Source organism: Microtus ochrogaster, linkage group LG1 (genome assembly GCF_000317375.1).
Source record: "Microtus ochrogaster isolate Prairie Vole_2 linkage group LG1, MicOch1.0, whole genome shotgun sequence".
Taxonomy (NCBI): domain Eukaryota; kingdom Metazoa; phylum Chordata; class Mammalia; order Rodentia; family Cricetidae; genus Microtus; species Microtus ochrogaster.
The window spans coordinates 28,572,825-28,597,306 of record NC_022027.1 but is presented as its reverse complement, the minus strand read 5'-3'; the positions used below and the strand labels follow the sequence as shown (position 1 = coordinate 28,597,306).

Genomic DNA, 24,482 nt, shown 5'->3' with positions numbered 1-24,482 from the left:
CCAGATGAAGGTTCTATGGTGATATGCAAAATATTCATCAGTATGGCTATAGGATAGGATCATTTCAGGTTCCCTATCCTCAGCTGCCCCAGGAACTACGGATTGTGAAGTCTTATCATTGAGTCTGTTGTGTAGGTTCTTGGGCACAGTGTAGAGAGGACAGAACACAGCTGTGGCCAGAGGAGAGACCGCAGAGTGTCGGATGAAATATTTTTCTCTCTGACTTTTTAGTTTTCACTTGTGTACTGTGGATTGAACCTCGGGCCTAGCACAGGCCGGGCAAGGGCTCTGCTGAGCTACCCTGGCCCTCTCCCTGCCTTTTCCTTTCGCGTTTTTTGAAGATAGGTTACTCTTAGTTGCTCGGACTAGCCATCAACTTTCTGTATAGCCCCAGCAGGTCCTTGAACTTTTGATCCTCCTGCCTCAGCCATCTGAGTAGCTAGAATACAGGCCTGCACCATTATGTCCATATTGAAGAAAATAATTTTCAGTGGCTGATCCCAGGGGTATCCAGTTGTGTTCTTTCTTTCTCTTTATCCAGAAAAAGTAACCTTAGTCTTCAGAAGACTTCTTGTGTACCGTGCTTCAGTTGTATATTTGGGAGATGTTTTCTATCTGGATACTGTGTTTATTGTTAGTTTTTCATGCACCACATTCCTGGATCTTGACACATTTTTTTTTTTTTTAAATTCTTCCCTGGAATGAATTTCCAGGTATGAGGTTAATGTGCTCCAGGGCGTGGGTGGGTCCTGACAGACTGCTGGCAGGCCTGCCTGCGGTGAGCAGGGAGATTGGAAAGTTGATAAGGAAGCCCAGCTTCCCACACTAGGATCTAGGCTGAGTTTTTATGTGTGTATGGTAGTTCACTTCCCATCGATGATCCTGAACTCTGTGGTGCTCCCAAGGAGGGGGGGCGGGCTCCATCCAGGATGAACACAGGAGGAAGTACAGTTGGTTAGAATGTGTGTCAGTGACTCAGTAAATGGAGTTCTGTGTGTTTGGCTGTTAATTTTGCCCGTTCTTCTTCTTTTTTTTTTTTTAAATGAGCTCTATCGTCAAGAGGATGAACAAAAGCTGTATCTAGTGGGAAAGGCAGCAATGAAAGGGTGTCTAGGTCTCTGCCTCAGAGGCTTTTGGTTTCGATCTTTTTTAAGCAAGGACAGAACAAGTTCATCATTAGAAATGAAAGGTTCTAATGGTGTTTATTATGGCTGTCACAGTGTTAATATTTTGAATAATTTTTAACAGGTAAGGAAAATGTGATTTATATAATTGTTAAGGGAATTGTGTTGCGTGCAGGGGTGTGTGTGCGTGTGTGTGTGTGTGTGTGTGTGTGTGTGTGTGTGTGGAGGGCGGTCTGAAGATAGCCTCGTTTCTCAGTAACTGTCCACCTTTTTTTTTTCTTCCCATTGGCAGTCAGGGTAGGCTGTCTGCCCCCCTGCACCTTGGGGATCTGCCTCCTTAGTGTTGGGTTTGCCAGCATCTGCCTGTGGCTGGCTATTTCCACATGGTTTCTGGGGCATCGAGCTCAAGTCCTTGTGCTTGTAAGGCAAGCACTTTACCAGCCAGGCTGTCTTTGTGTAATCGTGCCTGCTCTGAAGCTGTAAATCTTCTGAATCAGTAATCCCATCATCAGATAGAATTATTAAATAGCTCTCTTATGTCCTGTGGTTGTGACACATCTCTTTTTCTCTTTTCACAGAAAAAATACAGGAAGGGATCCATTGATGTTTCAAAAATCAAGTGTGTGGAAATAGTGAAGAACGATGATGGTGTCATTCCTTGTCCAAATAAATACCCATTCCAGGTGAGCTGGCAGTCTTATAGCCGCTTGGTGCCCGCCTCTGTCCTGTTCCCATTTGACATTACAGGTTCCTGTCCTGGGTTTGGCGGCTGATTTTTGGTCTCCTTTGTCGTCTTCGTAGTTGTTGCCTCTCTTCGTTAACTGCTTGAGTCTTTGGCAGCCACTTTGCTTTTGTTTTGGCTGCTGCTGGCCGTCATCCATCCTGAGTCACCAAACCCCAGCTCTTTCCTGTGGGTCATTTGAACTGCAGAGCATCGAGGAGTGAACTCTGCAGCTCAACAAAGTCCTGTGAACTTGAGCAGTTGGAAGGTAGCAAGAACAATTTACTTTCAACCAGAAAAGCGACGAAAGGGCTTCTTTTGAGGAAAAAGGTAGTAGCAGCAGTGTATGTTGCTAAAACTACACGGCAATCCCGTGTTCTACTCTGCTCACTTATGACCAAGGAAAGTGGCGCCCACTGATCATCAGTGGCTCCTTCAGGACCACATTTGTAAGTGAGAAAACATCCAAGGATGTGCGCTTTTTAGGAAGAAAAAAAAAGTGAGTTCATGGAAAGAAATGGACAGGAAATGAATCTCAGATAAACTAGGAGAGGTACAGGCTGTGGCTCTTATGTGGAAAAACAGGAGAACATGGTTGGGGCTTGATGGGAGAGCGAGGATGGGGGCTGTAGGCCTTGGTCATGGTGCCCTGAAGGGAGAGAGAAAGAGAGACTTTGCAGTTCTACATCACAAAGTGGGTATCTGACTCTTACAGGTTTTCATGGGGCAGGCGTGGTGTGAATTGTGGTTTATACGCGGAAGGAGACTGGTACCCTAGAATCGCTCCCAGACAACCAAACTGCCTAACATGTCAAAATTAGATGTTTATTATTCAGATTAAGAGCAGTATGTTTAGAATTCTTTGTACAAATACAAAATAAAGTTAATCTGTACAATACAGATTAAGCCAGAAGGCATCCTAAAGTATTTAAAGCAAATTAGGGAGTCAATAAATTAATACATTAAACAAATTATTATTATAACAACAGTGTAGATTTTTGAGGTGGTCCAGGCCGAAGCTTTTCTTTGCAGATATGTCTGCCAATTCAGGATAACTTTCCTGGTGTGCTAAAATTCATTATTTAGTTCAGAGCCGAAAGCAGACAGAGCTGGCAGAGGTGTGAAAACCATGGAGCAAATGAGAAAACATCTCTTCGCGTCTCTGTTAGCACGTATCTCTGGTACGGCCTCTCACGTCCTGTCTTATAATGCATCTCTACATGCATCTTCGAAGTAGGCTCATGTTTAATGCATTGTGTCCTGGATAGTTGCACCAAAATGTAGGTGTTGAAATGAATTGGGAAGGGTTTACTTATTAAACTTGGCCAGGGACAGCAGTGACCAATAAGGTAGTGGTTTACTTTTTCAGTCCAATGGGTACTAGCCTGGTAAAGAGAGGTGTACAATAGAATACATTATGTTTTAGTCAGGGTGCTTCTGCCTTGTGACTGACCGTTAAGGATAATGTCTGAGAGCAGTGGCAGGAGTCCTAGGTTAATTTCCAAGGCTCATTATTAATGTAAAAATACAAAATAAGGAATCTTGAAATTTGCAGGCAAATGGATTGATCTAGAAAAAAAAACCAAATTGAATAAGGTAACCCAGACCCAGAAAGACAAATATAATATGTATTCACTCATAAGTGGCTTTTAGACATAAAACACACACACACACACAAATCCCACAATTCTTTGTAAAACACACACCCCACTTGATGTTGAAATTAAGAATTATACATGCTTTTGTAAGTAAGGAAACTAGATTTCTGAAGGAATGGGTTTGTTTTCAGCCATCCAGGAATTATGTATTGATGCCTACAGTATCAAGGGCTCTGCTGGACGGAAGTGCTGTGTAGATGGACGTTTCTTTCCCGCCTGGGCTCGCGCCGTTCAGTCCCAAAGAAGCGCACAGAGGCTGGGCTCGCCGCCGTTCAGTCCCAAAGAAGCGCACAGAGGCTTATACTAATTATAAACGATTTGGCCTGTTAGTTCAGGCTTGTTATTAACTAGCTTTTATAAGTTAAATCAACCCATAATCCTTATATGTGTTTAGCCATGTGGCTTTTGGTACTTTTTCTTAGTAAGGCATTCTTATCTTGCTTCCTCTGCTTCCGCCTGGTGACTGTGTCTCCACCTTTCCTTTGCCCAGAATTCTCCTAGTCTGGTTGCCCTTTCTATACTTCCTGCCTGGCTACTGGCCAATCAGCATTTTATTAAACCAATACGAATAACAAATCTTTACAGTGTTCATTATCCTACAGCATTTCCCTTTTTTCTTTTCAAAACAAGACCCTGAATCTAATCTCCTTTGTTTAGCTTTTTTCCTGACCATTATCCATAACAACCTGTAACCAACACACTGAAGACAAACATCCATAACCCATTTTTTGGGGGGGGGAATGTAGGTGTAGTTTTCTAGGCTACTTTCTGCTGATTGGGAGTGAAATTTAGGATTATGGTCAAGTCCTGACTGGAGTATTCTGTGAAGCCGGATCATCTCAGCCAGCAGCCTTAAAGCTGTTCTGGATATAGAACTCAGAAGAAACTGCAGCAGTGCTGTGTCTAAGTATTGTCACTGGTTCCATTTTTTCTTTTATTCTAGGTTGTTCATGATGCTAACACACTTTATATTTTTGCACCTAGTCCACAAAGCAGGGACCGATGGGTGAAGAAGTTAAAAGAAGGTAAAAACCCATGCATTCTATATAATTTGAGGAAATTACAAAAATCAGACATATTGTTAATCTAGTTCTTGTATTTGTAGTTAGTGATAATGAGTGTCTCTCCAAGGACAGCCAGGCATCCTAAGTGGTAACACATTGAAGACAGTTTCCCTTTTTAAGATCGTATTTCCTTCTAGTTGAATGCTTTTTCTCTAGTAAAAGCATACTTCCATTTGTCACACAGTGTGGTTGAAGGTGATAGAGCATGGGCTTTTATAATTGAGGTTGTACTTCCTAAGAAATTGCCCGTGTCAAGAACTTGGTGTGGACGGAATCAGTTTCATGGTGAAGACTTAAATGGATGGTTTGTCCCGCCCAATGCTCTTTTCTTTGATGGGACACAGTGGTAGTAGCTTTGGTCCACCATGGAGTGTAGATTGCCTTGGCGGGTTACTTAGTCTAGGGGTTGTAACCCGCCTGGCAGTTCAGTTATTCCAGGGTCCCGGAGAGGCACTATCTGGAAGATATGGGCTGAGAGACAAGAAGGAGGCTAAGCGAGATTCTTGTCAAAGCCTCCGTTTATTAGAGATGGGGTACAGCTTATATAGGGTAAGGAGTGGGGGGTGGGCACAAGGGTCTGGGAGCTTGCTGCATGGTTCACGTTGGTCATGTGGTTCTCGTTGGTCACATAGGCTAGGAAGTCACAACTAGGAGTTGACACACCTAGTTCTCTAGATAGTTTGGAATGTGGGGTGGGTTCCGCTAACAGATAGCTCTCCATTAACAGCCAGTTTAGGTGTGGGGTAGGCTCTGTCAATAGAACGATTCCTAACACAATTAGGGGTGTGGGGTTCTCTGCAGTCTCCCCATGGTGATGGTTCCTGCAATGACTTTAGGAGGAAATTGGCTCCTGACAGATTGACTTCTCCTCACATGAGTGTTTCACCAGTAAAAGGGGACAGAGAGAGAAAGCCACCTCGCTTTTCTGAATGCCGAATATGTAAGATCACAATGGCATTCTCATAACATACGTGTTGGTCAAGGAAGAAGTAAGACGGACAGTTAGTTACTCAGAGGCCTTTAGTTTGTGTTACTTCACTAACCATTCATGTGTCTGTGCATTACAGAAATAAAGAACAACAACAATATTATGATTAAATATCATCCTAAATTCTGGGCAGACGGAAGTTACCAGTGTTGCAGACAAACAGAAAAACTAGCGCCCGGATGTGAAAAATACAATCTTTTTGAGAGCAGTAAGTATTCGTCTGGTTCTTTAGTTGTGGTGTACTCAGAATGAGCATCCTTCTGGTGTTGGGAGAAGTGATGGGGTGTGGATTCTGACCAAGTAGAGCACACTGCCTAGAAAAGTGCAAATGCAAGGTAAGTGCAGCATCTCAGAGTGAGGGTGTTTCTTAGCAGGGGAGCTCTGATCACAGCAGGGAGGCCTGTTAAAATGAATCTGTTGAAAGTATGGACCACAGGGAGCAGTGTACGCCTGTAATCCCAGACTCAGATTCAGGGCAGGAGGTTAATCCCTTACCCAGGACCCTTATAAACCCTAGTCATGAGTGAAAACCAGACACCAAAAGCTATGAGTGCTGAGGAGGATAGGACATCCCATGCTGTCACCCTGCATTGTGACTACTATGTGAATCAGCATCAGTGCAACTTCTGGGGGCGGGGAGAATGGCCATCTCTCAGTGCTGTTGCCGTAGGCAGGGTCAGTTCTGATTCTGAGTTCCTCCACTCTGAATCTTCCGGGGTAGTCATCCTGACTTTAACTTAGCCCTTAGCAAGCAAGACCCCAGCTTCCAGGCTGCTGTTAGAGCTTACCTGCGTAAAGCCCACCCTGACTTGCTGGAGAAATGGCTGAGAAGTTACAGTTAGTTAAAGCTAGTAATTTGTTTGTATCTCATGTAGTCAAACGGAGGCAAGAGATGGCAGGCGGGGCTCCGCAATGGCGCTGCAGGTGGCTGTAGAGGCTCAGATTCTAACTCTGCCGCCACTCTTGCTCCTTTAGCAACCGAGTGGGGGAAGGATCCAGACTGCCCACAGAAAGTTTGGGGGTTTTTGTTTGTTTGTTTTTTAAATAGGGTCAGGGTCTAAAAATGGCCCACTCCTTTGATTAGGACATCATCCTTGTCCACCACCTGGGTGACCATGTATCGCACCAAACTCAACATCTGCAGGGGGAAAGGCTGACAGACTGATGTATTTCTCAGTTCTCACCTTATCCTCAGAGGATCTGTCCAAGACTCCCAGGATATAGGCCATTCTGAACCTTGTATATACTGTTTCCCGATACATATATACAGATGTACAGCGATAAAATATAATTTATAATTTGACACAGTAAGAGATTAGCTGTAACACCTACCAATGAAATGAAATGACTCTAATAACATGTAAGAGTGAGTATGCACAATTTCTTGTTGTGTTGCAGATTTTAACGACATCAGCGTATTCTTGTTGTTTTTTCTTTCCTTATTAAGTTGAGACCTATCAGCTTTTCAGATCAAGGGTCCACTTTTCAGCTTCTCTTTGGTGCATCCGAGTGCCGGCATCGCTATTCTTGCAGTGGGGTCGCCACTCAGTTAAAAACGGTTGATGTGCTGTGATAACTACCGGAGTTGATGTGAGAGCCGAGATCGTGAAGCGGCTGGATGGGATAGTGGATGCAGTTTGGACAGGCTGCACGAAGGGATGACTCCTCCTGGGAGGGTATAAGGCAGACAACCAGAGATTTTTATCAGTTCCTGGAAGCGTATACAAATGACAGCTGGTGAATTGCTCCATTTGGTATTTTCACACTGTGGTTCACTGGTGCAGCTCAGATTGTGGGAAGTGAAGCCGTAGAGAAGGGAGCGTTACTGTTACCTAATGTATGTGTTTATTCTTCTGTCTTTCTGTGATGGTAAGGATGGAACTTAGGGCCTCCTGCTGTTAAGCACTCACCAGACCCTGGCTCCAGTTTAGATTTTGATCCTAAGAACAAGGAAGAGCCAGGACGATGCAGTGTGTTATGATGAAATTATGATGTTAGTGTATGTTGGGAGTTGGGAGTTGGGCGCAGTGGCCCGATATCTTCTCCATCAATTGTTGTGGGATACCGTAGTGATCGACATTTATTGGTTTTCAGGTATAAGAAAAGCCCTGCCCCCAGCACCAGAAACAAAGAAGGTGAGTGGTCTCCGCCTTCATAGCTCACGTCTCTAAGTTCCCTGCTCTTTCAAGCCTGTGGGCTTTAGGAGGGTTTGCGGTTGGTTGATTGTGCAGCCATGCGATACTGCTTCCTCCTGCTCCCGCCTTAGAAGCAGATGTGTTAGAGCTCATCTGAGTAGTTCTTGATGTCAGTCTATCCGTTTAGCTCTTTAGCTTTTCTAGTTGAGGCCCTGTTACCATCTGATATTTAGCTTCAGGAGTCATTTGAGAGGTGTGACCTTTTAAAGGACTGCTTCTGTCTTAAGAACACGGCACAGTGATGCAGTGGATTTAGTGATATGCCCTTGGAGTGTACTACTGTGGAATAACAGTAATTCAGACCCCGTCAGCATCTTAGCCAGTAAGACCTGCGGGTAGGTTACTGAGCTTTGGGTGGGTTAGTTCAGCGGTAGTTTAGGACTCACTATAGAGTAAATACTTTACTTCGTGGTAGCATTGCTAAGAATAAATGAGGGAACATGTTAGGTCCTAAGTGTGTGCTTTCTGCACTGAAGGCATAAAGCAGTGGACATGGCTCTGAGTGGGAGACCATTGAAGGCTCCATGATGCACCGTTCTCCAACACCCGTAGTCCTTTAGTCTACTGAGTACCTACTCACGGGCTGTCATTGCCTCCTCCTCTGGAAAACTATCCCTGACCTGACAACACACAAGCAATTTTCAAACAAAACCCTTGTAACACTCAAGGCAGGCCTTGCCCCTCCCTTGACTCTCAAACTCTTAAAAAAACTTCCAACACCACGAACATTGTCATGGGAGGGCTCCCAGGTTTCACTGGGTGGTTAGACTAGACGTGAGGCTACGGTGACGTGGGAGTCCCTTAGGATTTTACTGCTGTGCCTCGTGGCCAATGTCAAACAGAAGCTGAACTTGCCAATGTTATCTTCTCTGCACAGAGAAGGCCTCCTCCACCAATTCCCCCAGAAGAAGAAAATACCGAAGAAATTGTTGTGGCGATGTATGATTTCCAAGCAACCGAAGCACATGACCTCAGGCTAGAGAGAGGCCAAGAGTATATCATACTGGAAAAGAATGACCCCCATTGGTGGAGAGCAAGAGATAAGTATGGGTGAGTGTTTCCGTTGTGCGTGACTCTCGGTGGATGGGAGTGGTAGTCTGAGTGACGCGCGTGTGCACTGTCACGGACTAAGGCGGACTAGCCCAGTTGGCCACAAATTCAAGTAAACTGGGATTGAAGCACCGTGTGACATATTTTAAAGTGTTTAAATTTATTTTTGTTATTGGTGGCGTACATGTGCGTGAGCGCGTGCACGTGTGCCCGTGTGTGCGCATTTCTGTCTGCCGAGATGGGGTCGGAGAGTAACTTTGTGGAGACAGTTCTCTCCGTCAACCTTTACATGGGTTTTGGGGATCAAGCTCAGGTTGTTTGTTTGTGTGGCTTTTGCCTTTCCCCACAGAACCATCTCCCTAACCCTGAAGTGTATCCTCACTGACCATTCAAGAAGTGTGAATTAATCAGTTACTTCCTTCCAGGGGTTAGAATACATTATACTTAGTTCTCATATGCTGATCATTTAACCTTGGCAGAAACGACTTTTTATATTTTGTCTGCAGTAAAAAACCATTCCATCTTCTGTTTTTCCCTCCTTTTCTTCCTTCCCTCCCTTCCTTTCCCTTTCTCCCTTCTTTTCTTCCTTCTTCCTCTCTTCTCCTTCCAAGTTCTCTCTCTCTCTCTCTCTCTCTCTCATTCTCTGTTTACTCACAGTTAATGGAGCAACTTCTTATTTGAATTTTTCATTCTCTTTGTAAATGTGTACATAAGTGTATAAAACACACACACACACACACACACACACACACACACATATATATATATATATATACAGCAAGCATTATTTGTACAGATAATTTAGGGCTTAAGGGAAGTGACCTTGGTGTGTGCCTCCACACCTGACTTGGATCTGTCTCCTGTGTCTTCTTTGTTTTGTTTTACAATAGTCCTTTCCTCTTCATTTTTGATCTGATGAGATCAGCTTATTTTCCTTATAAAGTGAACCATCATCTATATTAAGTATACTCTTCCCATCTTGGAATGTCTGGCATACCTCCGTGTCATCTTATTTTTTGTAATCTGGTGGTTGGAGCTAGACACTTGATCACAGTAAAGATGATCTCCAGCTGCCATGTTGTAAATGGTGCCAAGCATGCTCAGGGTTCAGGAGCTGTCCTTCCTGCCACATCATAAAGTTCCCATGTTGTATCCCATCTTGACATTAGCATCCGCGAGTGGTTGCTATTTAGACCCATTCTTGCCTTAGCAATTACAAAGCGGTGCCTTTTCTGACTTTGCCGTCACACACAGCTGTTAATTCTCTAAGGAACCGCCTCCTAATTGAGTGCATTTAGTTCTTCCATGAAAGGCTGCTACAACTAATCCTAAACGCTCTCCATTTTTCAGAATGAGTTGCTGACTGAACTTCCTGTGATGGTTACAGTGGTAACCGGTGGTTTTCCTTAGTGTTGTGAATGCTTTTGTGTTAGGTTTCAATCCAAAGGAGACATCATTCTGTTTGCTTGAGTTGAGGACCCGACTGATGCTTCTTTGCCTTCTGGTTCAGTAAGATAATCCAAGTTCACCTTGTATTTTTCCTCATCAGACTTGCATCCTGACATTTTGTCTAAGGAATTCTGCCTCTTTTCTGTCAGAAACAGTGTTTTACAGATAACAGGTGGAATTCTGGGATTCTATTTGTTGGTGTATTGTCATTGCTGAGGAAAGCACATGTGTATGGGCGAGAATGCATGCGTGTGTATGATGTGTGTATGTGAGTAGGTGGGCGAGAATGCTTGCACACATGTGTATGATGAGCTTTTACTAAAGGTTCAGTACCAAATAAAAGATTATAAAGTATCTAGTTTTTTTTTTTTAAAGAAAATTCTACATGGGCATTGTGGCTCCTACCAACATAGAGATGTTTCTTAAACCATAGTGTAGTGTGTATAGGAGTCACCGGGGAGAAAAAGTTGTGGTTCCTTTGTACCACAACTTTGTATCTCAACTCAGGATCGCTGAAGAATTTTCCTTTTAACAAGTTCCTCATGGTGCCAATGCAGAGGGCATGGACCACCCCTTGTGATGGTGTACTGCAGAGCTTGCTGAGGTAGTAGAGCAGTGGGTGACTCATCCAACACAGGCTTTTGTGATGCAGGAGTTTCTTTAAGACATCCCCAGAAATGATAAAGTCTTGACCAGCATCATCGAATATTCGAAAGACCTAGAGTTCAAATTCACACCTGATGCTGACTGAGTTTGCAGGCCATGAGAGAGCATCTTAATCTAGGTTTTGGTTTCCCCCACGAGAAAATGGGTATAATGATGTCTGTACAGCTATAATCTTTGTGATAATCAAATATGGACTTACATTATAAGGAATCATACAATATAGATATATTGACTTGTTGGGATAGCTGGGTTTTTATATAAATTTAGGTAATGTGCTTTAGAAAATCAGTTACCTTTCCTTATACAAAAATTAAAGTAATTTCTGTTTTCTCATCTTAATTCTAGGAGTGAAGGATATATCCCAAGTAATTATGTCACAGGAAAGAAATCAAACAACTTAGATCAATATGAGTAAGTAGTCATTTGCTTTATAAGTACGCATGGCCAGAAACTTTTGTTTTTCTAATTATGTAAGACATTTTGATGATTACAGAATAGCATTAATGTCTTTAGAAGGTGCCAACATAGCCTTAATTCTGATGTCTGACTTAGTGAAAACTCGAGACTCATCTCAACATGGCCTTTTCCTTGAGTATATTGTGTGTGAATGCCATTATATAAGCAAACACAGCTGAACTGGATTTGAACAATCACAGCTCAGCTGAATTTGAAATAAATATCATTGTCCATTCATTCAAGGTAAGGGAACAACATTTCCCAGAGGAGCCTTTAAAAATGTTTCATTGTTTCTTTTTTCAGATGAAAACAACAGTCTATTATGATTATAGCTTTTTAAAACTTTGAAAATATGAAATAATATTATTAAGAAAATATTATGAACAAGAGTTGACCTCTGTCAATATTAGTGATATTTTTTTCTTTTCTTTTTCCACCAAGCAATGAGTGCATATGTGTTCGTTTTTCTTCCTGCCATTAAATGGTCTTTGAAAATATTTTCATAGCTGCAGTATAGCTCATTCAATCATAAATGTATAAAACATTTGCTGAGTTCTTAGCATTGTCCTAGTGTCGGGTGAGGCCCAAGGACTACAACCAGTATATGGGCTCATAATAATTAACATGATTGTTTTATTATTTGGGAATTATTGGGTTATTTCAGGGATCCATGCAATAGTAAAATAACTGTGGTAGCCTCTCCTTGCTGTCTTCAATCATCTCTCAAAAGTATGCATGTGTGAACTTTGTTGAGTCTCCCGATGCATGCTGTCCGACCCCTTTCCAGAAAAGCTGTACTTTCTGTGCCCACGGGCAGTGTGTGGCCAGATTTTAATGCGTGACCCATGGGTGTCAATCCCTTTGTGGTCCTCCTGAGGTAGGATGTGAATGGACATTCACTTCCTTAAAGCAGCCAGCTGTTGCTCTACCATCTCACTGTGTGGCCAGATTTTAATGCATGACCCATGGGTGTCAATCCCTTTGTGGTCCTCCTGAGGTAGGATGTGAATGGACATTCACTTCCTTAAAGCAGCCAGCTGTTGCTCTACCATCTTACTGTGACTGCATGAGCATACCTCAAAATCTGAAAGAAGACCAACAGGGTCTAAAGGTCCCAGCATTGGTGGCATCATCCCTTAAAGTGACAGTAGAAGTGGAAATATAGATGGTGTACAATTATGTACCATATAGCACTTTTACCGAAACATACTGTGTGCCTGACAATCTCCCCCTGGGACCGTGATGGAGCTGGAGCACTCCTATTGTCTAATATTTTTCTGTGCATGTGGATACATAAATGCTTACCATTGTGCTGTGGTGTCCATACCGTTTGTGCAGTGACATGCGGTACAGGTTTATAGCATAGTGCCCTAGAACGGTTGCCTGCTTCTTGTGGTCTGGGGGTTGGGCTGGGATGTAGATTATATTTGCTACCAGGGTCAGAGTGGGTTAGGTCTTTTAAGTGCGCTCTGTGAGGGTTCCTCAGAGACAGTTGCCTGCCTGTGTATTCCTCTGAGAGCTCCTTATTGTGATAGATGATTGTGTAAAGGATGATGGTTTGGCTCTTAAATATATCTTAGGAAAATCCTTAGAAACAGGGAAGATGGGCAAAGGCTCAAACTTGCACTGATTTGAAATGATGGAACCAAGAATGAACTGATAATTCCGTTCATGGAAACCAGATAATCCTGGTGTAACTATGAAGCTTCCTCATGACTCACGGGATTTCACAGAAGGGTTTCCAGCCCTGTGGTTTGTAACTAGGACGCGAGTGTTTTGGTTGTTTTGCCACTTGGAAATTTAATCTCTCTGAAGAATCTTTCTCCTCTCCATCAGCGTTCTGTGCCAGGGACAAGGTGGTGAGGCTAAAGACTGTCCTCAAAGTAGGCAGGCAGGGTCTTCTGCTTCTCTCCTCCCTATGTTCTGTTCAGTTTTTTTTTTGGGGGGGGTGTAAAGTTGGGGGGTGTTAGCACAGCTCATTACTAACATATCTTCCATGGCCTCATAGACGTTGAATCAACTGTTTTTTCTGGTTTTTGGGGCTAACCAGGAATTCCAGGCCACTGCTGTCCCTGGTCAGACCCAGGACTACCAGCACTGTCAGTAACCTAGTTTGACCTTAGACTCTGCCAACAGTTTGGATTTTAAAGGCTCAGAACGGTCTAAAGGTTCCCATAAGGAAAAAAGGGGAGAATCTCATTAGGATGTTCAGAGGGAGGTGTTCCTGATGAACAATATTAAAAGAATAAGGTAGCCAAAATGAGGTGGCAGGAACAGAATTGTAGGAACGGCTCTGAATGGGCAGAGGAGGCAGGAACGGAATAGAGAGAAGCCAAAGACGTACACATGGTTGGTTGATTGTTGATGGAGGAAGGTCATTGGTTGATTAAATAAAGAAGCTGCTTGACCTGATAGGTTAGAACGTAGGTGGGAGGAGCAGAACGCTGGGAGGAAGAGGAAGTGAGCTCAGAGACTCGACAGCTCTCCTCTCAGGGGCAGATGCCTCAGAGAGACACGATACTCCACTCTTGCGGGCAGAGGCGAGAGCTCTGCTCTCTGAGGCACACGCGATGAAGCTCCGACCCAGGATGGACGTAGGCTAGAAGCTCCCTGGTAAGCCACCTTGTGGGCTACACAGATTATTAGAGATGGGCTAGTCCAGGTGCGAGAGTTAGCCAAGAAAAGGCTAGATATAATGGGCCAAGCGGTGTTTAAAAGAATACAGTGTCTGTGTAATTATTTCGGGGCATAAGCTAGCCGGAGGCGGCCAGGGTGCTGGGGAGCAGCCCCACCACTCATATTTCTACAGATTGTGTTTTCCCTTCATGTCTTTTTTGCTTGCATTACTCTTACTCATCCTCCCCAAGAAACTTGGTCGTAGTTTGACAGAACTACGTAGGTTGCAGAAGATAGGGTGTTCTGAAACCCCGCCTCTTCCCTCTCCTTCAGACACTGCCAATAAGGTTCCATTCCCCTGGAAGGTTGTGGGGTAGCTAGCCAATGTGAAAATCTAACTCATTCTGGAATATTTGATGCCTGAGAAAAGGATGACGAATCACCCATAAATCTTGGGCATTGTTTCCAAATGTAGCTTTCCTTCAGCAAAAGGTATTAAACTCTAACGAGGCATCGCCACACGCCATCGCTACACCTTATGGGGAGGTTTGTGCCCTGGCATCGCTGTCTCCTTATGCCCTGCAGGCTCCTTCACATTCTTCACATGCGTGCTCCTCTTGACAGAATGAATTCGTCAGTGGTTCTTTTCCTTCTGCCTGGGGACAGGGAAATGAGAAAGATCGAGAAAGACTCAGAAGAGCTGCTACAAAATAGCTATCAACAGTTAATTCATCTATTTGTTTACTACTCCCTAAACCCTGCAGGGTCTGGGTTTGTATCTTATCTTATTTTGCTTCATATCACTGTAAGAAAATACCTCCTAACAAGAACATGTTTATTTGGCTCGCAGTTTTGGAGTTTCTGCTCCATGATATATTGATGCAATTGGCTTAGCACTGTTGTGAGAAAAGAAGTCACGATGGGAGCATACCCTAGAACAAACCTGCTTTCATCATAACCGGAAAGCCGAGAGGAAGGCTCAGGGATGCTCTGCTCCCCTTCAGAGGTGTGTTCTGATGACACACCTTCCTGTAAGGCCCTAATGACAAAAGGTTTCACAGCCGCCCAGGAGTGCCACTCTGGTCTCCAAGCTGCTAACACACAGGCCTCGGCCCACACTGTGGGAAGAAACTGTGGCATGTCCCCAGGATGGAAAGATCTCTGCTGGAAGCTGCAGACGCTGAGAAAACAATTCATTAGAACCGATCTCAAGGAGCTGCTTCTTCTTCTTTTTTTTTTGGTTTTTTGAGACAGGGTTTCTCTGTAGCTTTGGTGCCCGTCCCAGAACTAGCTCTTGTAGACCAGGCTGGCCTCGAACTCACAGAGATCCGCCTGCCTCTGCCTCCCGAGTGCTGGGATTAAAGGCGTGCGCCACCACTGCCCGGCCTTCAAGGAGCTGCTTCTTGTAGTAGAGTCCTTAACTCTCTGGTTTCCTGCGTCCTTTCCCAGGGTCTGGAATTCATACTGTGAGGAAGGGGCCTCTTTGGTTTTCAGGGTATCTTATTATCATTTTAAAGCCACAGAGCAGCTCTCCCTGTTATCTGCACCTGAACCCTCCTTCTCTTGCCCTCACTTGGAAGATGTGAAATTGGATCTTCTGTTTTGTTGACAAATCAAAATTTTAAGCCTCAAGCAATGTGCTAGTTCATAGTGCTACCTTTTCTTGAGTAACTTTTGTGAGAGTTTTGGGTTCTGATAAAGATTTCTTATACTAATAGAAAAGCTTTAGAGACAGAAAGAATCTCTTCTAATTTATCACTGTATTTCAGTTGCATTCAGAAATGGATGGATTGGGGGCTGGAGAGATGGCTCAGGGGTTAAGAGCACTGACTGCTCTTCCAGAGGTCCTGAGTTCAATTTCCAGCAACCACATTGTGGCTCACAGCCATCTGTAATGAGATCTGGTGCCCTCTTCTGGCATGCAAGCATACATGGAAGTGCAGGGAGCCGGACAGGATCGCCATTACAAGATGGCGCCGACATCCTGTCTTGTTGGAAATAAACAACTCCATATTTGGCTATGCCTTTGAGAGCTGCGTGTCCCCCGCTTCCCACATGCGTGGTGGATAAGGGTCCTTGGGCCTATCCCAATGCAGTCTGGTGTCAGCTGATGGTGGCAGCCAATCACAGGGCAACCCATGTGCCAATTCCCTATATAAGCAGCTGCCTTAGTGCTCTCAGGGTCCTCTCGCTTCATGCTCCTTCAACCAAGGGCATTCCAATTAAAGCGTGATCTGAGAAGAATCCTTGTGTGGTGGTTGTTCTTTCTCGCTGGTCGAGAAGTTCGCCACATGGAAGGAATGTTGTATACATAATAAATAAATAAATCTTAAAAAAAAAGAAATGGATGGATCATTGTAGTAATAAGAGTGGTGGGGCTGTGTCCCCAGCACCCCGGCTGCCTGGCTAGCTTATGCCCCGAAATAATAACACACAAATTGTATTCATTTAAACACTGCTTGGCCCTTTAGCTCTAGCCCTTACTGGCTAATTCTGATATCCCGATCAACCCATCTCTAATAATCTGTGAGCACCGGTCTTACCAGGAAGATTCTAGCCTACGTCCATCCTGGGTCGGAGCTTCATCGCGTGTGTCTGCCCGGGAGCGGGGCATGGCGTCTCTCTCTGAGACGTCTTACCTCACTTCCTCTTCCTCCCAGCATTCTGTTCTGTTTACTCCTCCCACCTATGTTTTAATCGATGAGGGCCAGCCAAGCAGTTTCTTTATTACTTAACCAATGAAATCAACAGATTGATATATGACACTCCCACATCAGATCATGATGGAATGGATTGATCACAATGGCAGTTTGGTTGAACATGCCTCATTTCATGAAGTGTGATGGACACACTGTTCATCCCCAGGCCTGGTTCATCATTGCAAGCTCTGACATCAATGCAGTGTATGGCAACTTCACTGGGCATACAGCTGCTTTCTAAAACGTTCGGATGATGACAGACATCTTCTTGTCTTGTTTTACTTGTTGTGATTTTGCTTTTCTCAGTTAGAATGAGCCTTTGTATTTTCTTGTCCAGCGTGTCTGGGACCAGAGGCCTGTTGAGTGACAGACTTTTCCTGGGGAGAAGCAACACACATACACACACACGCACATCTCAGTTAACAACAGACCAAAGTCCAACTTGGTGAATCAGTGAGTTTTATCGCTGTTACTTGCAGGAGTGTGGGTGAGGGGTTGCTTACAGGAACAGGGATGACTCAAAGACAGCTGCATCACCAAGGCCCACCCCAGCACGGGTGGCAGCTCACAAGAGCTGGGAACCTGGAGCACACTGTACAGTGTGCAGACATCTCAGCAGGCTGAAAAGTGTCTGTTCCAGGTGACTTTGTTGATCTCTTCCAGTCAGCCTGGTTGTTTTCAGCTTTTTCCAGGCAATTGGGCAACTTATCTGGCAGTCTTCTTTGCAGCTTGTTTTGTCTGAGGAGGACTCTCAGCAATCTTTACTGTTTATTCTTGGGGAGGCCGGGGCTAGTGAAACTGGTCCGGTTTCAGGAACTTCCTGAAGCTATTTATACTTGTTTACCTTCTGTGTAAGGGAGCTTCCTGCAGGATGGAACGTTTTAATCTCAGAAAAAAGTGCTACACACCAGGGCCTTATATGAATAGGCTGAGACTACAGGGGGGAATTCAGATGCCCAAAGAGGCCCTGGGGACTTTTTAAGTTGTAGGTATTTGACAGTCCAACAAAACAAATTTAAAATTGAAGTCCAGAGAAGACTCTTATTCAAACTCTTTGGGGCCCATTTGCTTATAGTCAATGGAGGGATGATCCTGGGGAACTCAAAGGCAAGACTGTCTCTGGGGTGAGGAAGGAACCAGCAATACACAGAGGGAGTCTTCCCAAAGGCCCAGAAGGGGCAGATCTGCAGGGCCTCAGGGTATGGACCAGGTGGGGAGGTAGGGTGCGTGCTCAGACAAAGCACAGAACCAAAATGACTAGGTGACCACAAGGGTCTAGGTGTGCTGAACATCAGAAAGTCTGGAACACCTCGGTGGCTGTTCTGTAGTGTTGGTCCTTCTTGACACTTGAGATCTCCATGAAATTCAGTGAACAGGTACCACAGTGACCTGATGATCTGCCAAGCTGATGAGATGGGGGCTGGAATATGATTTAGTTTGAATTAAAGACAGTAATGTAAAGTGGCATTTTCTGCATGTATTAATCATTGGATTAAAATTCCTTCCTGCTATGCATGTAGTCATTGAGAATGATTTGTTATATTGAATGACAAGAGCTGATGAAATCTGGTACCTCCATGCCTCTATGCATAGTGTTGATTTTCAAAGCTGTCCTGTGACAAATCCAGGTTATGCCAAACAAGTAGCCTTTGATTCCATTTAACCCATGTGGGATGTCTTCCTGGGAATGTAGGTAGAAAAGTCTGGAGACATATGTATGAAAACATGTTATTGCTGTTGAGAATGTGAATGCTGTCTTACTGTGGTTGTGTTTATTACATTTGTTATTGATAAGCTGTATTAGCTTGTTAATAAGACCAAGAATAAAATATAATTTTTGAAATCTGATGAAGATCTCTTTCTGATCAGGTGGTATTGCAGAAATACCAACAGAAGCAAAGCCGAGCAGCTCCTCAGGACGGAAGTAAGTGCTTCCTTCATTTTTCACGTTGTACTTCAGCATCGATTGATTTTACTGAATCCTTCGTGAGTGGCTCCATATACTTCTCCCTAAAGCCTGAAGGGGCTGTGATCTAAATGCAAGCTGTATTTTTTGCATCCCTTAAAAGAGGGGATTGGAGTGTTAGTGTGCTGTAACGAAGAGCCACAAACTGAGTGGCTCAAACATCAGAAGTTCATCACTTCATAGTTTTGGAGACTTGTGATCCAAGGTCATAGTCAGTAGGATAGCTTGCTTCCGGGAGCTGTGGGGGAGGGCCTAGGTCCCTCTCCTTGCCTTGGAGATGGCTCTTCTCCCCCATATTTTTGTCTTCCTCCATGCACGTACTTCTGTCTCTGTCTGCATCTTCTCTTTAGGTAATGGTACCAGTCATACTGATCTAGAGCCGCCTTGATGACTTCACTTTAATCTAATGTCCTGTGTGAACCCTTATGCCAGAGTGCACTCACATTCTGAAGCTTAGGACTCGGCTCTCTGGAGTGTAGCAGAGTGCAGCGGGGTACCCTGAGATCTGCACTGTGAAAGAGCGCCGTTCCTTACTGATTTATCATTTGCTGCTTTTATTTTAATACTTCTATGTATTTTCTTTTTTTGCTTGATATCATTTGTTTTAGAATAGCTTGCATTAATATTCTGTAACATATTTTGTAAATTAATAACCTGTAACCACCTATTGTAATAGTCGCAATGATTTCTTCCACCTTACAGTGAAATTAGAGGAGAAGACAATGCATGCAAAGAGGAAGTTACACTGAGCTGAGAGAGCCTGACTCTCTGGGATGGTTTTAGTCGTTGTTTTCAGTCTGTAAAGTAGGAAAGAAGCCAAGGTTCACAGCTCCCACATTTACGGTCTAGTTGTTTTACTTAGTGATAGCTCAAGGCCTCTTCTGGGTGCCAACACCAAGGCTTGGCTGAGTACTGAGTATAGTTTATGTGACAGGGCTCATCCTCACTCCCCAGGATCCTGACTGGCTTCCCAGGGACCACACACCCCGAGATAGCTAGAGGGGGTGCCGAGTACCTTGGCAGCCTGGCCTTCAAATTCCTGTTTGCTACTGACTACCAGGTGACCTAGGGGAAGCTGTCTCATCTTTTTGTGTCCCCTTTCCTTGTCTTAAGATAAAAGAAGAAAAGCAAGACTGTTATTCAGATGACTGTCTGAGTGTTAAATACATTTGTATATGAGGACACATTTACAAAGAATTGGTTTCGGGGCTGGAGAGATGGCTCAGAGGTTAAGAGCACTGGCTCCTCTTTCAGAGGATCCGGGTTCAATTCCCAGCACCCACAAGGCAGCTCACAACTGTCTGTAACTCCAGTCCCAGGGAATCTGACACCTTTACACCAACTCACATGAAATAAAGTTAAATAAAATTATTTTTTTTTAAAAAAAGAATCGGGTTTCAAAATGGTGGCTCTTGTTAATTTTTTTAACCAATGAAGTGATCATGATTGCTGTTTTTAATTGTTATCAGATAGGCTTGTGGGGCCTTACTTAATTCCACTGTCTTTCTTATGAACAAGAACAAAAGTTACTTTTCAACTATGAAACTCATTGTTCATCTTAAAACAATGTAAAAACTAAAGATAAGATATGATGCCATTGGTAGAGAAGTCTTTAAAATGTGTATCTTCCATTTCTTGCCCTTCATCTGGGAATCAGATGAGAATTTAACCATTACTCACTCAACATTGCTGGCATGTTTGAATCTCTGCTGAAGTTACTCGTCTTTTCTATATTGTGATACTTGACACTGAGCTGCCGGGGAATCCAGGGTTAACACATTCTTGTAAAGCGTGAGGTATTTGCAGGAGAAAGGCTACGTGGGTAGGAACTCATACTGAGAGGAGCTGAAAACTCCTACCACACAGCAGAATGCTATGAACTGGGAACCCAGAAAGAGAGTCTCCGTGATTGGTTTTCACAAGCCCAGGGCTTACAGCATAGTGGTACCGGCCTGGTGGCTCTGCCAAGGCCCTAAGGCATGCTAGCTTTAGGCCCACTTCAGTATGCATGAGAAACTGTAGTTGGGACAGAGTGAGTGTGCCCTGTCATCTCCGAACCCGGAGTGTGAGGCAGAAAGTCATGTGGGCGGACAGACTCAAGAGGCTCTATTGTTAGGTTGCTCTTGTTGACAGCACAAGATTTGCTACACAGAGGATGATAATAAAACGATAAGATTGAGCTCTTGAATCTTTGCCACATCCTTACTAACTGGAATTTTAAAAAGGACTGTCTTAATTTGGATTTTAGGATAAAGAGGGTGGCTTTATGGTGAGAGACTCCAGTCAACCAGGCTTGTACACGGTGTCGCTGTACACAAAGTTTGGGGGGTAAGTTGTTATGCTCTAGTTTTAAGCGGTTGCTGTCTTACTCGTTTTATGTGTGGAGTATGTGGGTGTGTGACATGTGCGTGCTATGAATGTGTGGGAGCACGGGTGTCTATTGTACACGTGGAGACTAGACATGGACTTGCAGGCATTGCCCTCACCGGTGTCTCTACCCATCTTCTTTATTTTATTGTATTTTCTGACTAGCTCACCAACTGACTAGATTAGCTGGCTAGCGAGCTCTTGGGATCAGTCAGTCTCTCCCCACCCCTCCATTCTGTGCCAACACTGCAGTTACTGGCATATGCCAGCACATCTAGCTTTTATAGGTGTGCTGGGGATCCGAACTCATGACCTTATACTTTCATAGCAGGCATTTTATCTGCTGAGCTATCTACTTAAGCCCCATATTTTTCTTTTAATTCAGAGTTTTTTATGAACTCCCTATGTTGCTTGAATGTGTTTCTAAGTTTCAAAGTAAGATGCTCCATGTCAGCATTAGGAGGAAAAAAAAAATCTAATCTTCATTTCTAAAACCTGGCTATATTTTGTACTTATGTTTTTTTTTCAGAAAATTTCCCTGTAGTTTCTCATATCTATGTATGTGTGTGCACACATACATGTTTGTTGAGAATAACTTTGGGAGATTTAGTAACATTCATTGGATAACTACTACGCTCTGAGCTGTGCACAAAAGAATCTACATTGAGTAGAGTAGGCTTAAGTAGTTTATTGAGGGCCGCAGACAGGCCTATAGGCAGCCATGGTACCATGAAAATAAGGAAGGGAACAGTTAGAATGTTATATTGCCGAGACACATTTCAATTATTCTTAAGTGACATCTAAGTTGAGACCTTACAGCAAGACAGGAAAAACCTGGGAGAAGGGACAGAGAGTTGCTGACTGAGCAGCGAGAGAAGCCATGGTGAGGTCAGGGAAGCATAGGGAATGTCTGTAGTGGATGTGGAATGACAGAGATAGCCGGGACAAGGGAGGAAGAGGCACCTGAGATGTGGAAGCAGACTCCGGATCACATAAGGGCCAAGGAACCCAGGCTTTACCCCAAGAGCAATTATGAATCATCCCGAATTTAAAGCATGAGATGACTAGAGATGATCTATATTCTAGAGCGATATCTACAGTAGAATGTAGACATTCTTAAATCTGATCCATTCCCTTTGCAAGGGAGGGTCTTCTAGGCATTGCAGGTCTGTGTTTCTGTGGGCAGAAGCTAACAGTAAATTAAAATCCTACTGCTGCTGGCTGGAGATGATATATGTTCTTGTTTTGTTCCCATGCAAGTGGCTGACTTTATTATTTATTATTATTATCACTTTCAAGACTTCGACAAGCTAAGAGCATGGGAAAACTCATATTTGTGTCGGGAAGAGAAGGAACAAGTAGGAAGAGATCCTAGTGAGGTTACCCTGCAGAGAGCGTCGGCGAGTGACGTTCCAGAATCGCAATCTGGTACAATACAGCATTTTGTTTTGTCTTTTTAATAGGGAAGGTTCATCAGGTTTCAGACATTATCACATAAAGGAAACAGCAACATCTCCAAAGAAGTATTACCTTGCAGAAAAACATGCATTTGGGTCAATCCCTGAGATCATTGAGTATCATAAGCACAACGCAGCAGGTGAGTGAGCTATGAGCATTGGCGATCATGTGATCAGACACTGTGATGAATTCTTAGGTGAGTGAGTGGTGAAGACCCACGAGCATTAGTGACCACACTGTCAGCTACGGTGATGAATTCTTCAGAAGATAGGTGTCAAGTATGATTGATGTAAAAATATTGCATATTAAGATTATTCTAGATCCAAAGAAAAATTGTATCAGTTTTCATAGAAATACTTTTTTTCCATCACAGGAGTGAGTGTCTCTAATGTATGTGGATATTCACACCTCATAGCCTTGGCACTAAATGAAAATTCCGAGATGTGCCTACTTTAAGAGCAACCTAGGAGCCAGGTGGTGGTGGCGCAGCACTTGGGAGGCAGAGGCAGGCAGATCTCTGTGAGTTCAAGCCCAGCCTGGGCTACAAGAGCTAGTTCCAGGACAGGCTCCAAAGCTACCGAGCAACCCTGTCTCGAAAAATAAAACAAAACAAAACAACAAACAAACAAACAAGAAAGAGCAGCCTAGGAGGCTGAGGTTGGAGGATCACTTGAGTCAGAGAGTTCAAGGCCAGTCTGGGCAACATAAGGAAGTCCCCCACCTCAGCAAATAAATGTCGAAGATGTGTATAGCGTGGTCATAGAAGCTTTCAGATGAGCCAGGGTTTCTGTTCACATGGAACCTTTCCAAGGATCAGAGTGTGGGTACCCCTCAATATATAGTGGGATTATGTGTGCTAAAGCCTTCAGAAGTTGAAAATACCCTAAGTAGAAAGTATATTTAGTACAGCTAATCTACTGAACATCCTAAGTGGTGTTCCATAGAGTACATCATGGTCACATGTTTAGCTGGGAGTGAAGTTCATTACAGCTACACAGCTGCAAGGTATGCTGTCTTCCAATACTAGTCCAGGAGCAAAGAGAATTCACTGTCCTCAGAAAAGGTCTAGATTCCAAAAGGATGCTTTTCTCAGAACGCATGTTGCTTTGGCACCTTGCTAACACTGAGAAACTGTAAACTGAACCACTGAAGGCTGCAGAAGATCGGGGATCATGGCACACAGGTTTGTTTCAACAGCTTGAGTCTGTGTTACACCCAACACCAAACAAACAGCAGAAAATAAGGTGCCCATAGTGGGTTTCCAGCAGTTTTTACTTTAAAGGGACAAACAAGTAGGGTGTCCAGTAGCCAGCTGCTGAATTCCACCTGTGTAATTTGACTTGCGAGTTAATCAGAGACCCTCTTCACAAAGTGTGTTGCTGTTTTGTGAGGTGATTTCAGATGACAGAAAGAATTACTGAGAAGTAAATAATTTACACACCATGGCATCCATACATTTAAAATACAGGGTTCAATGGCTTTTAGAATATTTACAGTGTGCCATCAATCACATCACCGTAATCTAATGTTTTGAACACTGTCATCCCCCAGAGAGATATTGTACCCATTAGCAGCTACCCATGCCCAGCCTTCTCCAGCCCAGCCCCAGGCAACCACTAATCCACTTTCTGTCTTAGTAGATTCGCCTGTTTTGAACAGTTCATAGAAATAGACTCATATGTATATACTGTGACAGGTATTTTTGGTTTTGTTTTGGTGCGTTGTAACATTTTTACATTTGTCCATGTTTGTAGTAATATGAGCGGCGGGGCTGCATCCCCAGCACCCCAGCTGCCTGCTAGCTTATGCCCCAAAATAACAACACACAAACTGTATTCATTCAAACACTGCTTGGCCCTTTAGCTCTAGCCCTTTTCTCAGCTAACTCTCGCACCTGGACTAACCCATTTCCAATCATGTGTGTCGCACCCCAAGGTGCGCTTACCGGGAAGATTCTAGCCTATGTCCATCCTGGGTCGGAGCTTCATCGCGTGTGTCTCAGAGA

The 24,482-nt window shown here is 43.8% G+C and overlaps 1 protein-coding gene across 1 annotated transcript in view; it reads left to right on the top strand.

Annotated features, from left to right (window-relative positions):
* Positions 1–24,482, top strand: part of Tec (tec protein tyrosine kinase) — a 115,742-nt gene that overhangs the window by 78,203 nt on the left and 13,057 nt on the right. Inside the window, exons 4-12 of the mRNA XM_013350764.2 lie at positions 1,703–1,807; positions 4,447–4,528; positions 5,635–5,763; positions 7,650–7,690; positions 8,628–8,800; positions 11,261–11,326; positions 18,556–18,610; positions 20,901–20,980; positions 22,483–22,616. Of these exons, the coding sequence (XP_013206218.1) occupies positions 1,703–1,807; positions 4,447–4,528; positions 5,635–5,763; positions 7,650–7,690; positions 8,628–8,800; positions 11,261–11,326; positions 18,556–18,610; positions 20,901–20,980; positions 22,483–22,616 (865 nt within the window). The remainder of the gene's footprint in view (positions 1–1,702; positions 1,808–4,446; positions 4,529–5,634; positions 5,764–7,649; positions 7,691–8,627; positions 8,801–11,260; positions 11,327–18,555; positions 18,611–20,900; positions 20,981–22,482; positions 22,617–24,482) is intronic.